General features: G+C 33.2%; 4 protein-coding genes across 4 annotated transcripts; 3 read left to right on the top strand and 1 right to left on the bottom strand.

The window, feature by feature from the left end:
• Window positions 1-470: 470 nt before the first annotated feature.
• Window positions 471-1554, top strand: Rps16 (ribosomal protein S16). Its single transcript, XM_070675397.1, has 5 exons — window positions 471-570; window positions 663-707; window positions 783-914; window positions 1152-1266; window positions 1343-1554. The coding sequence occupies exons 1-5, from the start codon at window positions 562-564 to the stop codon at window positions 1486-1488; spliced, it is 447 nt and encodes a 148-aa protein (XP_070531498.1). The 5' UTR covers window positions 471-561; the 3' UTR covers window positions 1489-1554.
• A 308-nt stretch (window positions 1555-1862) lies between these two features.
• On the top strand, window positions 1863-6437 carry Clbn (Nuclear export mediator factor NEMF homolog Clbn). Its single transcript, XM_070675387.1, has 10 exons — window positions 1863-2050; window positions 2208-2379; window positions 2476-2678; window positions 2762-3840; window positions 3905-4085; window positions 4194-4495; window positions 4764-4941; window positions 5026-5344; window positions 5417-5682; window positions 5746-6437. Exons 1-10 carry the CDS (start codon window positions 1995-1997, stop codon window positions 5942-5944), a joined length of 2955 nt encoding a protein of 984 aa, XP_070531488.1. The 5' UTR covers window positions 1863-1994; the 3' UTR covers window positions 5945-6437.
• Window positions 6400-9543, bottom strand: LOC139113935 (serine/threonine-protein kinase VRK1). Its single transcript, XM_070675396.1, has 8 exons — window positions 8923-9543; window positions 8697-8749; window positions 8533-8602; window positions 8205-8401; window positions 7909-8122; window positions 7122-7810; window positions 6879-6980; window positions 6400-6540 (listed from the first exon to the last, which is right to left on the bottom strand). The coding sequence occupies exons 1-8, from the start codon at window positions 9086-9088 to the stop codon at window positions 6406-6408; spliced, it is 1626 nt and encodes a 541-aa protein (XP_070531497.1). The 5' UTR covers window positions 9089-9543; the 3' UTR covers window positions 6400-6405.
• A 196-nt stretch (window positions 9544-9739) lies between these two features.
• On the top strand, window positions 9740-12563 carry Gwl (serine/threonine-protein kinase greatwall). Its single transcript, XM_070675395.1, has 3 exons — window positions 9740-10142; window positions 10308-12285; window positions 12377-12563. Exons 1-3 carry the CDS (start codon window positions 9948-9950, stop codon window positions 12421-12423), a joined length of 2220 nt encoding a protein of 739 aa, XP_070531496.1. The 5' UTR covers window positions 9740-9947; the 3' UTR covers window positions 12424-12563.
• Window positions 12564-12586: the final 23 nt, after the last annotated feature.

Genomic DNA, 12586 nt, shown 5'->3' with positions numbered 1-12586 from the left:
GACGCGCAACAGGTAGCTTCCGCCCCCAACTTTGCATTCATGCATGTTCCAAGCCTCCCTAACGACAAATGATATATATCGACTTTAATGACGATTATTAAATATTTTGCGTTATTACGCAAATTAAATAAACAAATCGATACAAATAGACAAATAAGTTCTAACAAGACCCGAAAATACGACGCCTCTCGACTTCTACGCGCTGAATCTTTCGGCCTGACAAATAATATCGTTCGAAATACTTGCCTTTAGCTGTTCAATCCAACGTACATCTTGATCTGTATGATTAGATATTACAGTGAGAAGTAAACATAAAGTTAATTAAGTCTGATTTATCAATTCAGCGAGCCGTCTGCCTCGAGTAAATTGCGCTGCGTTTTTTTGTGTGCCGTTCAGTGCCGTTCTCGTTCCGGAAGTGACATCGGTGTTCGAAAGTGTTGGGCGCGTCGGTCTCCGTCGTGTGACACCAGCGACATCTCACTTTCATGAAAACGCGTGCCGAGAGTGCCACAGACGACTTCCTTTCTGTCCCTTTGCGCGACGTGCTACACGGTCATCAAGATGCAGAAGGTGAATTTTGCAATCGTATTCTCGTAATTAGAGTTACGTTGAGCTTTAAGTGGAGCAAGATACTGATCGATCGAACCGTTTTCTTTTTTCAGAAACAAAAGGAACCGATCCGCTCCGTGCAGGTCTTCGGACGCAAGGTAAGTTGGAACGCTCTGAGAGGTTAGGTTCACGCGTGGTGTGCTATGTTATAACGTGGACTTCTTTTGTTACAGAAAAGTGCGACCGCTGTCGCTTACTGTAAACACGGCCGTGGAACTCTTCGTGTGAACGGTCGGCCGCTGGAATTGGTGGAACCTCGTGTACTGTATTTCAAATTGCAAGAACCCATTATGCTGCTGGGCAAGGTGAGCAATGCTGGGATCCAATCGTGAAGGAAACATAAGAACAACGATGTGCAAACTGCCTTGCAAACTTATCGCATTTACTTATAACTCATTTAATGATGTTCTACTTATTCCGAACATGATAATCAATGATTAGTAGTAGATTCTGAAAGCAATATTATCTCTGAGCTGTTATAAATATACAAAAAAATTTTTTTTTTTTTTTATAAAAGGACGACGTTTCCATTTATGTTTCAGGAAAAGTTTAATGGAGTCGATATCAGAGTGAGAGTTAGCGGTGGTGGTCATGTCGCACAGATTTATGCTATTCGACAGGCTATTTCAAAAGCTCTTGTAGCCTATTTTCAAAAATGTAAGTGTAAATTAACGGTAATTATGTGATTCTACAATTTATTTTATTTTTAATTTATAATTGTTTTTTTTTTCAGATGTTGATGAGGCCAGCAAGAAGGAAATAAAGGACATTCTTATTCAGTACGATCGTACTCTTCTTGTTGCTGATCCAAGAAGGTGTGAGCCAAAGAAATTTGGTGGTCCAGGTGCCAGAGCACGATACCAGAAATCTTATCGTTAATATCCGCGAACTTTATGTCTTATTGAATAAAATTCATTATTGAATAATAAAAAACGTTTAAACCTATATATCCTGTTCTTTTTAGATGTGTCATATATCTATATATATTTTTTTTTGTTTTTTATGAAAAGTATTGCAATAAAATAATTTTTAATTAATTTTTTTTTTTAATTTAAATAATATATAAATTTTGTACATTTATATTAAGTTCATGTTTTATATATATGTATACATATATATATTCAACTGAAAAGAGGGAGAAAAAAAGATAGTGAATCTTAAATAAACATTTATAGATAAGAATATAATTTGTAGATAAGATTAATTTCACAAAAAATATTCGATAAATGTTGGCTTATATTTTATTTTTATTTATGACGTGACTTTTTTACGTGAGGTGTATTACGTTGTGCAATTCAGTAATAGAAGGGAACTGTCAGAGTGTGCTAAACTGTTACTGCGTTTTACAATAAAGTTGACAAAGAGAATACACAAGCGATTCGAAAATGAAGACGCGATTTAACACCTACGATCTTGTATGTTCGGTAACTGAACTGCAGAGGTAAGAAACTAATAAAAGGAGTTTAAATTGATTTGAGTAACGAATTTAGGTTATGACCATATTCCACTTTTTAAAATATAATATACATCTAAAAACAAACAACAATATAAAAATTATTATGTGTTAAATCGTTTAACATTTTTGTAAAAATTTTTAGGCTCGTTGGAATGCGTGTCAATCAAATTTATGACATAGATCATCGTACATATCTTATTCGACTTCAACGTAGTGAGGAAAAATGCGTTCTTTTACTGGAATCGGGTAACAGAATCCACACCACAGGATTCGAATGGCCAAAAAACATAGCCCCTTCTAGTTTCTCCATGAAGGTATCTGCTAAATAATACGAAATAGTATTAAATTATAAAAAATTAATCTTTAATAGTAAATACAATATTTATCTTGTAAACTATATAAATTTACAGATGCGCAAACATCTTAAAAATAAAAGATTAGAGAATCTTATGCAAGTTGGTACAGATCGAATAATAAAATTACAATTTGGAAGTGGTGAGGCTGCCTACCATGTAATTTTAGAGGTGTATGATCGTGGTAACATAATACTCACTGATCATGAGATGATAATCTTGTATGTGTTAAGACCTCATACAGAAGGAGATAAGATTAGGTAAATACATAAAATGTGTCTGCAATGTGAAATATATGACACATTTTGTACAAAGTACTGATTAATTATGCAATTATATTTAGGTTTGCAGTGAAGGAGAAATATCCCTTAGACAGAGCTCATTCTACAACTATGCCACCAGTAGATGTAATCCAAGAACACATTCAGAAAGCCAAAGTGGGAGATAGTCTTAAGAAAGTGTTAAATCCACTATTAGAATTTGGTGCATCTGTAATTGATCATGTTCTGCTCAAAACTGGATTTAATCTTGGTTGCAAAATTGGCAAAGATTTTAATACTACTGAGGATATGCCAAAATTAATTCAAGCACTTGAAGAGGCAAATAATATGATGGATTATGCAAAGAAAAATACCTCAAAAGGTTATATTATACAGAAAAAAGAATCGAAACTGAGTCAAGATGGCAAGGAAGATTTTATATTTACTAATATTGAATTTCATCCTTTCTTGTTTGAGCAATATACTAATCATCCATACAAGGAGTTTGATTCTTTTGACATGGCAGTGGATGAATATTTCTCAACAATGGAAGGACAGAAAATTGATTTAAAGGCTTTACAACAGGAGAAAGAAGCTCTGCAAAAATTAGAAAGAGTTAGGAAGGATCATACTCAGAGATTGATTACATTAGAAAAGACACAGGAATTAGATAAACAAAAAGCAGAGCTGATTTCAAGGAATCAAGTTTTAGTGGATAATGCTATACTAGCGATACAAAGCGCGTTGGCAAATCAGATGTCTTGGCCGGATATTCAAGTTTTATTGAAAGAAGCTCAAGCTAGAGGCGATCCTGTCGCTTCTGCTATAAAACAATTAAAATTGGAAACAAATCATATTACTTTATTGCTACACGATCCCTACGAAGATAGTGACGAAGAATCTGAACTTAAACCTATGGTTATCGATATAGATTTAGCTCATTCAGCATTCAGTAACGCAAAGAAATATTACAGTCAAAAAAAGTCAGCTGCAAAAAAGCAACAAAAAACGATAGAATCGCAGGGAAAAGCTTTAAAATCCGCGGAAAAAAAAACTAAGCAAACATTAAAAGAAGTACAAACCATACATACTATTAATAAATTAAGGAAAATGTATTGGTTTGAAAAATTCTACTGGTTTATTACATCTGAAAATTATTTAGGTACGTTCTTTTTTTTTAGTAATTTAAGTCGACATTTTACTAACTTTGATATATAAATATGTAGTGATTGGAGGAAGAGATCAACAGCAGAATGAGTTAATAGTAAAGAGATATCTAAAGGCGGGAGATTTATATGTTCACGCGGATTTAACTGGTGCTAGTTCTGTCGTGATAAAAAATCCCAGTGGTAATCCTGTACCGCCAAAAACGTTAGCAGAGGCCGGTACAATGGCTGTTGCTTATAGGTAAATAATTATAACAATTTTCATTTTTACGATCCATTTATTAAAGTAACATATTGCTATTATATAAGTTTAATAATATACATGTTAACATGATAAATATTATTGCAGTATAGCATGGGATTCGAAAGTAATAGCCAGCGCATGGTGGGTGCATCATGATCAAGTATCCAAGAGTGCACCCACTGGAGAATATCTTACTACTGGGTCTTTCATGATACGCGGTAAAAAGAATTATCTCACGCAAAGTCAATTAATTATGGGATTGGGTATTATGTTTCGTTTGGAAGATAGTTCTATCGAACGACACAAAGATGAAAGAAAAGTTAAAGCAATTGATGAAGAAAGTGAAAAAGCGGATTCAATAATTGAAGATGATAAGGAAATAGAATTAGAAGGTGATTCAGACGAAGGTACGTAATATTTAAAAGTGTATATATTTAGCGTACAAAAACCGAATGAACATAGCGACCGTGAACATTCATCGATAATGTGCTAATTTTTGTAGTGATCAATTTGTTTATGAATGTTCGCGTTTGCTGCTTATTTAATTTTAAGTCTATATATTTCGCTAAATATATACACACATTCAGATGAAAAAAATTATCTAATATTTAATTAAATTATTTTCTTTAATTGTATGTTAATAAATTTTTAAAAACTTATAACTTTTAATGTTAGATGACAATTTTGAAAACAAAGATATATTAAATACAATTCAAGAAGAAGACCAGGATATATCAGATTCCCGTACATCAGAGAATAATATTGAAAAAAATATACTTAAAGAAGATGACGATAAAGATATAAAATGTCAATTTCCTGATACACAAATTAAAATCGATCTTTCGGGCCCAAAGTAAGTTATATAGTGAATAATATAAAATTTTTAATTATTTAATTAAAATAAAATAATATATGTGGCATATATTTTTTTAAACAGGGTAAAATTACATATTGACAACAATCAGTCTTTAATTCAATCTCAGAAAGATACAAAAGAAAGTGTAGTTTATTTAGGGGATGATAAACCTGTTATTGTAAATGCATCAAATATGGAAAAACATGTAAAATTGAAACAAAAAATGCATTCAAAAGAATCAACAGATAAAATTGAAAAAAATGATACGAGTGAAAATGATATAAAAAAAGGAGAGCAGCCTGTATTAAAACGGGGACAGAAGTGGAAACTGAAGAAAATGAAAGAAAAATATAAAGATCAAGATGAAGAAGATAGAAGACTTTCTATGCTTGTCTTACAGGTTATTATTTTTATAGTTTTTCTGGATTATTCGCTTTTTAATTTTACTTTAATATTCTTTTTAATTATGTAGTCGGCAGGTACAGCCAAAGAAGATAAAAGAAAAAGTAGGATGAAAGATCCATCAGGTCCAAAGCAACAAAAAAAGAAAAATACAAATCCAAAACCAAATATTACACCACAACCTATACATATGACAGATAACGTTGACGATGAAGACGTGGGTCCAATTCCCGAAGTTGACATGCTCGATCAATTAACAGGAAAGCCTTTATCAGAAGATGAATTGTTGTTTGCTGTTCCTGTGGTAGCACCTTATAATACCTTGCAAAATTATAAGTAAGTGATTGTATAAAACGTTTAATAATTTTTTATTTATAACAATTGTTAATATTTTTTTAGGTTTAAAGTAAAATTGACACCAGGCATTGGTAAGAGAGGTAAAGCTGCTAAAACAGCTATAGCAGTATTTTTGAGAGACAAAGAAATTTCTTCACGTGAAAAAGATTTATTAAAAGCAATCAAAGATGAAACGATAGCCAGAAATATACCTGGAAAAGTGAAAATCAGTGCTCCTCAGATTCAAAAACTAAAAAAATAATTCTTTAACTTACTTTGGAACGTTGATTCTTAAAAGTATAGAAAGACATCCGATAGGTATTAGATATTACAGATATTACATGCTCAATAAACCACATTAATTTTTCAAAAGTTATTTATTTCTACGATTACATCGTGGGAATGAAAATTGTTATATTTAGTACCAATAAAAATAAATAATTTCTTTTAATATTTCTACAACATGCATTTAACATTTTATTTTATTAATTTTTTTTTTTTTTTTGTTAAAAACTATTTACATATATACACAAATTTAAGGTAGTGTTAAAATTGTCATGATCAATAACATTGATAACGTAAAAATTGTTATTATCAGTTACGTATAAGATCATGTACAAAAAAATGTAATGTATAAATGCAAGTTATATAATTATATTTTTTAAATTGTAAAAAAACGCATGTACAACTGTACTCTGATATCTTACTTATTATGTTGTAAAATTAATTTTCAAATATATCTTCATCAGATTGAATTTCGATTTCATTTTCAGTTTTTTTTTTCTTGGGCTCTAATTTATTCTTAGTAGTTTTACTTTTAGCAATCCTAGGCCGTGATTTTGATCCTTTTGGTAGTACCTGAAATTATATTAAAAAATAGGACGTTTGACTTGACATCGATAGTGTTAAATAGATAATACATAGCGAAGTTTTGTGTAGAGAAATCGTTATATTTGATGACTAAAACTAATCGGTTATCGCGAATTAATTGCTGTAAAAAAATAATTAAAGATTAGAAAATAATAAAAACTAAGTTGACATTTATTTTCGCAATACAAAGTGAGCTAAACGAGAGAATCAATTTGTATCGCGGAAAAGCAGCAGCAATGAATTTGATTTAATTTAATCCGGCTTTTTTAAGATAGAAAAATCGCAAAAAATATAAATTTATTACTTAAATATCTAAATCATATTACCTCCGGCTTAGAAGCGATTTCTAAATCATCCGAAATTTTGATATTTTTAGCTTTAGTAGTAGTTGATTTTTGTTTAATTTTGTTTGAATGTTCTGGTAATATCTGAAATAAACAAAATATAAATTTTAACTAATTAAATTTAATAATGGCAATTATATTGCCATACAACACTATAAAAAACAGGCTTTAAGCGGAAAGAACCACTTAAGTAGAATGCAGTTTTAGATCAATTATTATAATTACCTCTTTATTAGAATTATTTTTAGAATCATCTTCAGAGTCGTCTCTCTCTGAATCTACTACTACTACTTTTTTTTTACGTGAAGCTACTTTCCTCGTTACCTTTTGGATTTTTCCAGGGAGATCTGTTTTTTTCGTTTTTTTAAGAATTTGTATATCATATTCCTCATCAGAATCCATATAAGTTAATGCTTTCCTAAGATCTTTTAAGTCACCACGCTTTTTATCAATTACAATTGATATAGTACTTTTTCTGGAAATTTTCGCAGAATTTGGAGTATTTGTATGTTTCACACGGGGACTCCTTCTAATTTCATTGTTGGGTTTTTTAATTTTTTGTTCAATATTTTTAGAACTGGTTTGTTGTGAAATATTAATACAATTTAATTTTAATTTTCCATCTGATTTATGATTCAATTTCTTTATACCAGTTATTAATATTTCCTTAAACTTTTCATAAGGCGGTACTTCATTAAACTTTAAATTCGCTAATAAAGTCATAAATTTATGCACAACTTTTGGAACACAGTCAGGAAAGCACTTATTTAAAAAAATATTTATATCATTAAAAGCCTCTTCTTTTTCTTTTTGTACTTTAACAGGATCGAGTAATTTGTCCCATGGGAGTGATCCACATAGCCATAAAACTATATTGTAATTCAAAATTTCAATATCTCCACGGTACGTTGGTACTGAAAAAAAAGAAATATATTTAAAATATAGAAATACTCTTTTTAGAACTTTTATTTTAAAAATTAAATAATTTTTGAAATTAAAATTTAAATTTTACCTCCCATATGAGCATCCCTGCTTGTGTACTGTAAAGTGCCGTTATGTGCTTTTTTAGGGTCAGCTTTGAATTCAGTATTTGATGTGCTGCGAGAAGCTAAGCCAAAGTCTACTAAATAAATTTGATCGTAGGAATGTAAGTCCAGTAACAGATTTTCACCTTTAACATCAGCATGAACATAATTTTTGTGATGAATATATTCCAATATATCTAGCTAAAACAATTATTAAAATAATATATAAATTATCTTTTATCTAAAGTTATTTGATATAAATATTTTTTTATAATTTTCTTACTATTTGCAAAGCTAGTTTATACACTATATATTCTGGAAATTGCCTGTTATTTTCTTCAAATATTTTCCATAAATCTTTCCCATAACGGTCTATAACTAAAAATCGATATTTTGTATCTTTGTATTCATGACTTCCAGAAGCAATATACTTCGGTATTCCAAGGGCAGGAAGTTTCTTTTCTTTCTGCCAGCTATTAACTAGAAAAATATATAATATGTATATTTATCTATCAAAAAATGTATTATATAATTTAATATTATCAGTTACAAATTATAATTTTAAGATAAATAAATTACAAAATGTTACAAAAATTAATTTGTAAACTTACTTTCATCTGGTTTACAGTTTCTCATATAGAAATGCATTTCTACAAATAATGGACCATTGCCATGCGGTTCCTAAAACAGAAAAGTAAAATTAGAGTAAAATCTGATAAAAAATTTAATTAAATAAAATAGAAAATAAAAATAACATTAAAATATTAAGGCTTACAATTTTTATAACATTGGGATATTCTTTGGGAACCTTTCCAGAATATGGTGCAGCTGAAATTAAATTTAATAATTAGTTACAAAAAACTGAAATGTTCAGAGAATACTTTTTTAAGTCGTAGTAGTATAATTATTTTAATGTTTCAAGTAATTTCTTGCGTTTACAACACAAATTTAAAATCTTTAAAATATTTTTCAGACGTCTAGCGACAAGTCATATCGCATACCAGAATAAACTTCTCCGAAACCACCGACACCAATTGATTTGCCCAAGATCCACTGGCCTTTCGCGACGTCCTTAAGAATCTCTCCGACGGGTATCGGCTCGGGCATCTGATAACCTCTCTTTTTCGGTTGCCGTTTTGCTGCTTTTGCTGCCGGTTTTGCCGCCATCACGTCGTTGAGAAAATAACCAAGAAAAGGCTCAAGATCTCACAAGCTGTACGTGTCGTGCAATAAATTCACTTGGAAACGGTTGAGAATAAACAACTTTAGCGTTGTGCGACAATGTAATGTAGCAAATGTGCGAGAAGTACCGTTGCAGCCGTTATCAAACACGTGGGGACAAGCAGCCGGTTAAAGTTGCTGCGAAACTCAGACACAGCGTGGCCAATCGACACGACAAATTTCGATTCACTCGCTCCGTACTTTACCCACGAGGATTTAATTAGGTCTTACGCATGATCTTCTAATAGAGATAACACTTTAAAAAACGAAATGTCGACAGTACCGAGTCGTCTACGTCCAGCTAGCTTCTGTTTCTGTTACTTCGCGCCCTTCCTTTCGTGGCGGAATTTTAAATAAGTTACGTTGTCTGCCTTGGAGCGTTTAACCGTCCGACTGGTCTGATCTGCAACTACGATTGGATGAAATCATACTTCTCGTGCTAGGAGGTTTCTGGAGCACCAATCGAAGTCGGAGATTACATTCGTTGCATTGTTATAGCAGCATGTGTGTGGTGCGTGCGCGTAAGTGCGCATGATGCGTGCGCGTAAGCGCGCTAGGTGCGTTGTTAACGGCAGAATATTAGCCGGTTCTTGATATTTCAGTTATTTCAGAACGAAATAAAACGAACGGGAACGATGATCACGACTGAGCGACTTGGAAGCGAAACAGAAGTGATTCTCACGAGACAGCACACGAGCACTTAGCCTCTGCTCCAGAGACTCGGTCGCAGGTTATCTCCGATTGAGTTAGGTTATCTCTGTTGGGTTTTACTCCTTTTTCCTTGCTTCTTTTTTTTTGTTTTTTAATGGAAGAAACCGTGCCCGATTCGCCGACGTTACAATTAGGGGAAAATAATCACGTTAACGAACAACATTTCATTGATACAACCTGTAGTGACGATGTGGAACGTCATGGGGAGTGCACGCCACAACAGTCCGAAATATGCATCAATAATTCAATTTTTAATACCATTTCCAAGATCGTTAATCCTGCCACGAAGGTAAGTCCTTTTAAAACCACAAATTTTGAGTATTTATTAAACAGTAAGGACTTTATTCAAAACTGCATTAAAAATTAAAGTTTATATTTTTATGTAATTTTTAAAATTTATATAAATGCATGCTTTAATTAATGTATTTAACAGTTTTTTTTTTTTAATATACAGGTGCCAGATATACAGGATTTTAAGATAGTAAAGCCAATAAGCAGAGGAGCATTTGGCAAGGTTTTCTTAGGCTATAAGAAAACCAATTCTGAGCAGGTATATGCAATAAAAGTGATGAAAAAAAACGAAATGATAAACAAGAATATGGCATCACAAGTAGTAATTGAGCGCAATGCACTAGCATTAATTCGTAGTCCGTATTGCGTGCAGCTGTTTTATTCACTGCAATCCATCAGCAGTGTGTATCTAGTCATGGAGTACATGGTAGGTGGTGATCTCAAGAGTTTGCTCGGTGTTTATGGTTTCATGGAGGAGTCTATGGCAGCGTTTTACACGGCAGAAGTTTGCCTGGCACTTGATTATCTTCACTCGCACGGTATAGTGCACAGAGATCTTAAACCAGATAATATGCTGTTGTCACGTGAAGGACATGTTAAATTGACAGACTTTGGACTTAGTAAGATATCGTCCTTGCATAGAGATCTTGAAATATCAGATTTAGTAAATCCTATGACTCCTAGTCTGTGTACTAGGACACCTGGCCAGCTACTTTCGCTGACATCGCATCTCTCCTTTGGTTCTGGCCAAAAATCTAACGAATCAAATCTCAGCGATAGAAGTACACCAGCCATGAATTTACTTTCCGCGCTTCAAAAAAATAGCAATTTTAAAACTGTAGAGCATATGTCGCCTAACTCAGTTGTATCTGTCGCGTCTGGAGATTATTCTCGAATATCTGGCGTCACACCTTTTCAGTCTGCAGAGGATCTGCGGTTTGAGCAGAGTAATGAAGAACAAAGTGCAGAAGAAGACGAGTCCACCTTTCAAAAATGTGAAAATGGTTTGGATAGCTCTACCAGTTATTATACATGTGATGCATCTTCTACACAAACAACTAATTGTATCGATCTGATTGTGGAGGAGGAGGAAGAGGAAGAGAAGGATGAATCCACGCTTGAAGAAGAACAGTCAGAGCATAGAACTCTTGTACATACTAGTCCTGTAAGTACTTGCACAAATTCATTTGTATTTCGGGCATCGAAAAAAAGGAAACGGGCCGGTGTGAATGCAACAACAGGTTTAACGTGCGAGATCGATGCAATTGATTTAGATATTAGTAAAACACCTAGATTAAAAAGAAACAATCGTGACTCTGTATTTCCTTATACGAGTCCAACGATCAATGTTATCTCCACAAAAACGAAAGATATTTCTGCGTCGGTGGAAAATCATGGAAATAAGACACCGAATCAGGACACCGATCAGAATACTGGATCTACAGGAAGGGTGGCCTTCAGTACGCCAGTATCGGCTGCTAAACAAAAAGATCATAATGAAAAGCAACGGAAATGCCAGGAAGAAGATGACGCGAGAAGTTTGATCAAAACGAGATTTCGTCTGCCACCACCATCGTCTGCTATGCATTCAATTCATGATTCGCACACGGATTTAGAAAACATATCCGAGGGACACCGATCGCCTCAAGGTATATCGCCGATTAAAACTCCCGCGACTTCAGGCAATTGTTACACACCCTACAGAACGCCCAAATCTGTTAGAAGAGGCGGTCAAGGTATTAACAGATCAGATGATTGCATACTTGGCACGCCCGATTACCTTGCCCCGGAATTGTTACTTAAACAAGGACACGGGCCGGCCGTTGACTGGTGGGCACTAGGCATCTGTCTCTATGAATTCTGCACGGGTTTACCGCCGTTTAATGACGAAACGCCACAGGCAGTGTTCACTAACATTCTTGCACGCGACATTCCTTGGCCCGAAGATGAGGAGGCTCTATCATCGGCAGCAACTGATGCCATTGATGCACTGCTCACATTGGATCAAGCGTCTCGTCCAACGGCAAAAGAGGTGCGCGTTATGAACCTCTTCCGTGATTTTCCATGGGACGAACCTTCAAAAGCGGTGCCCCCATTCATTCCACAGCCGGACGATAAGTACGATACGTACTATTTTCAAAGTAAGTTATCGTAGAATTATAATTATAAATTTCTTAAACAACTTTGTTTTGTCGATAATGTTAATAATTAATATTTCTTTTTTTTTTTAAGCACGGAATACTATGCAGCAATTGAATATAAGTAATTGCGATACATAATCTTTGGCGTATCGCATGCAGACGTGGCAGAAATTAAAGCCTAATATATCGAAATCGTTACTACATATAACTTTATTTTTTATATACTTATGTATATGTATAGCAATATAAAATATAACATATTTTGTTACTATTTGTAATCATCGTTTTCGATGATTTCTAT

The sequence above is a fragment of the Cardiocondyla obscurior genome, linkage group LG03 (assembly GCF_019399895.1).
Source record: "Cardiocondyla obscurior isolate alpha-2009 linkage group LG03, Cobs3.1, whole genome shotgun sequence".
NCBI lineage: Eukaryota > Metazoa > Arthropoda > Insecta > Hymenoptera > Formicidae > Cardiocondyla > Cardiocondyla obscurior.
Note: the sequence above shows the minus strand (reverse complement) of the source record. Positions and strands in the feature narration are given on the sequence as shown.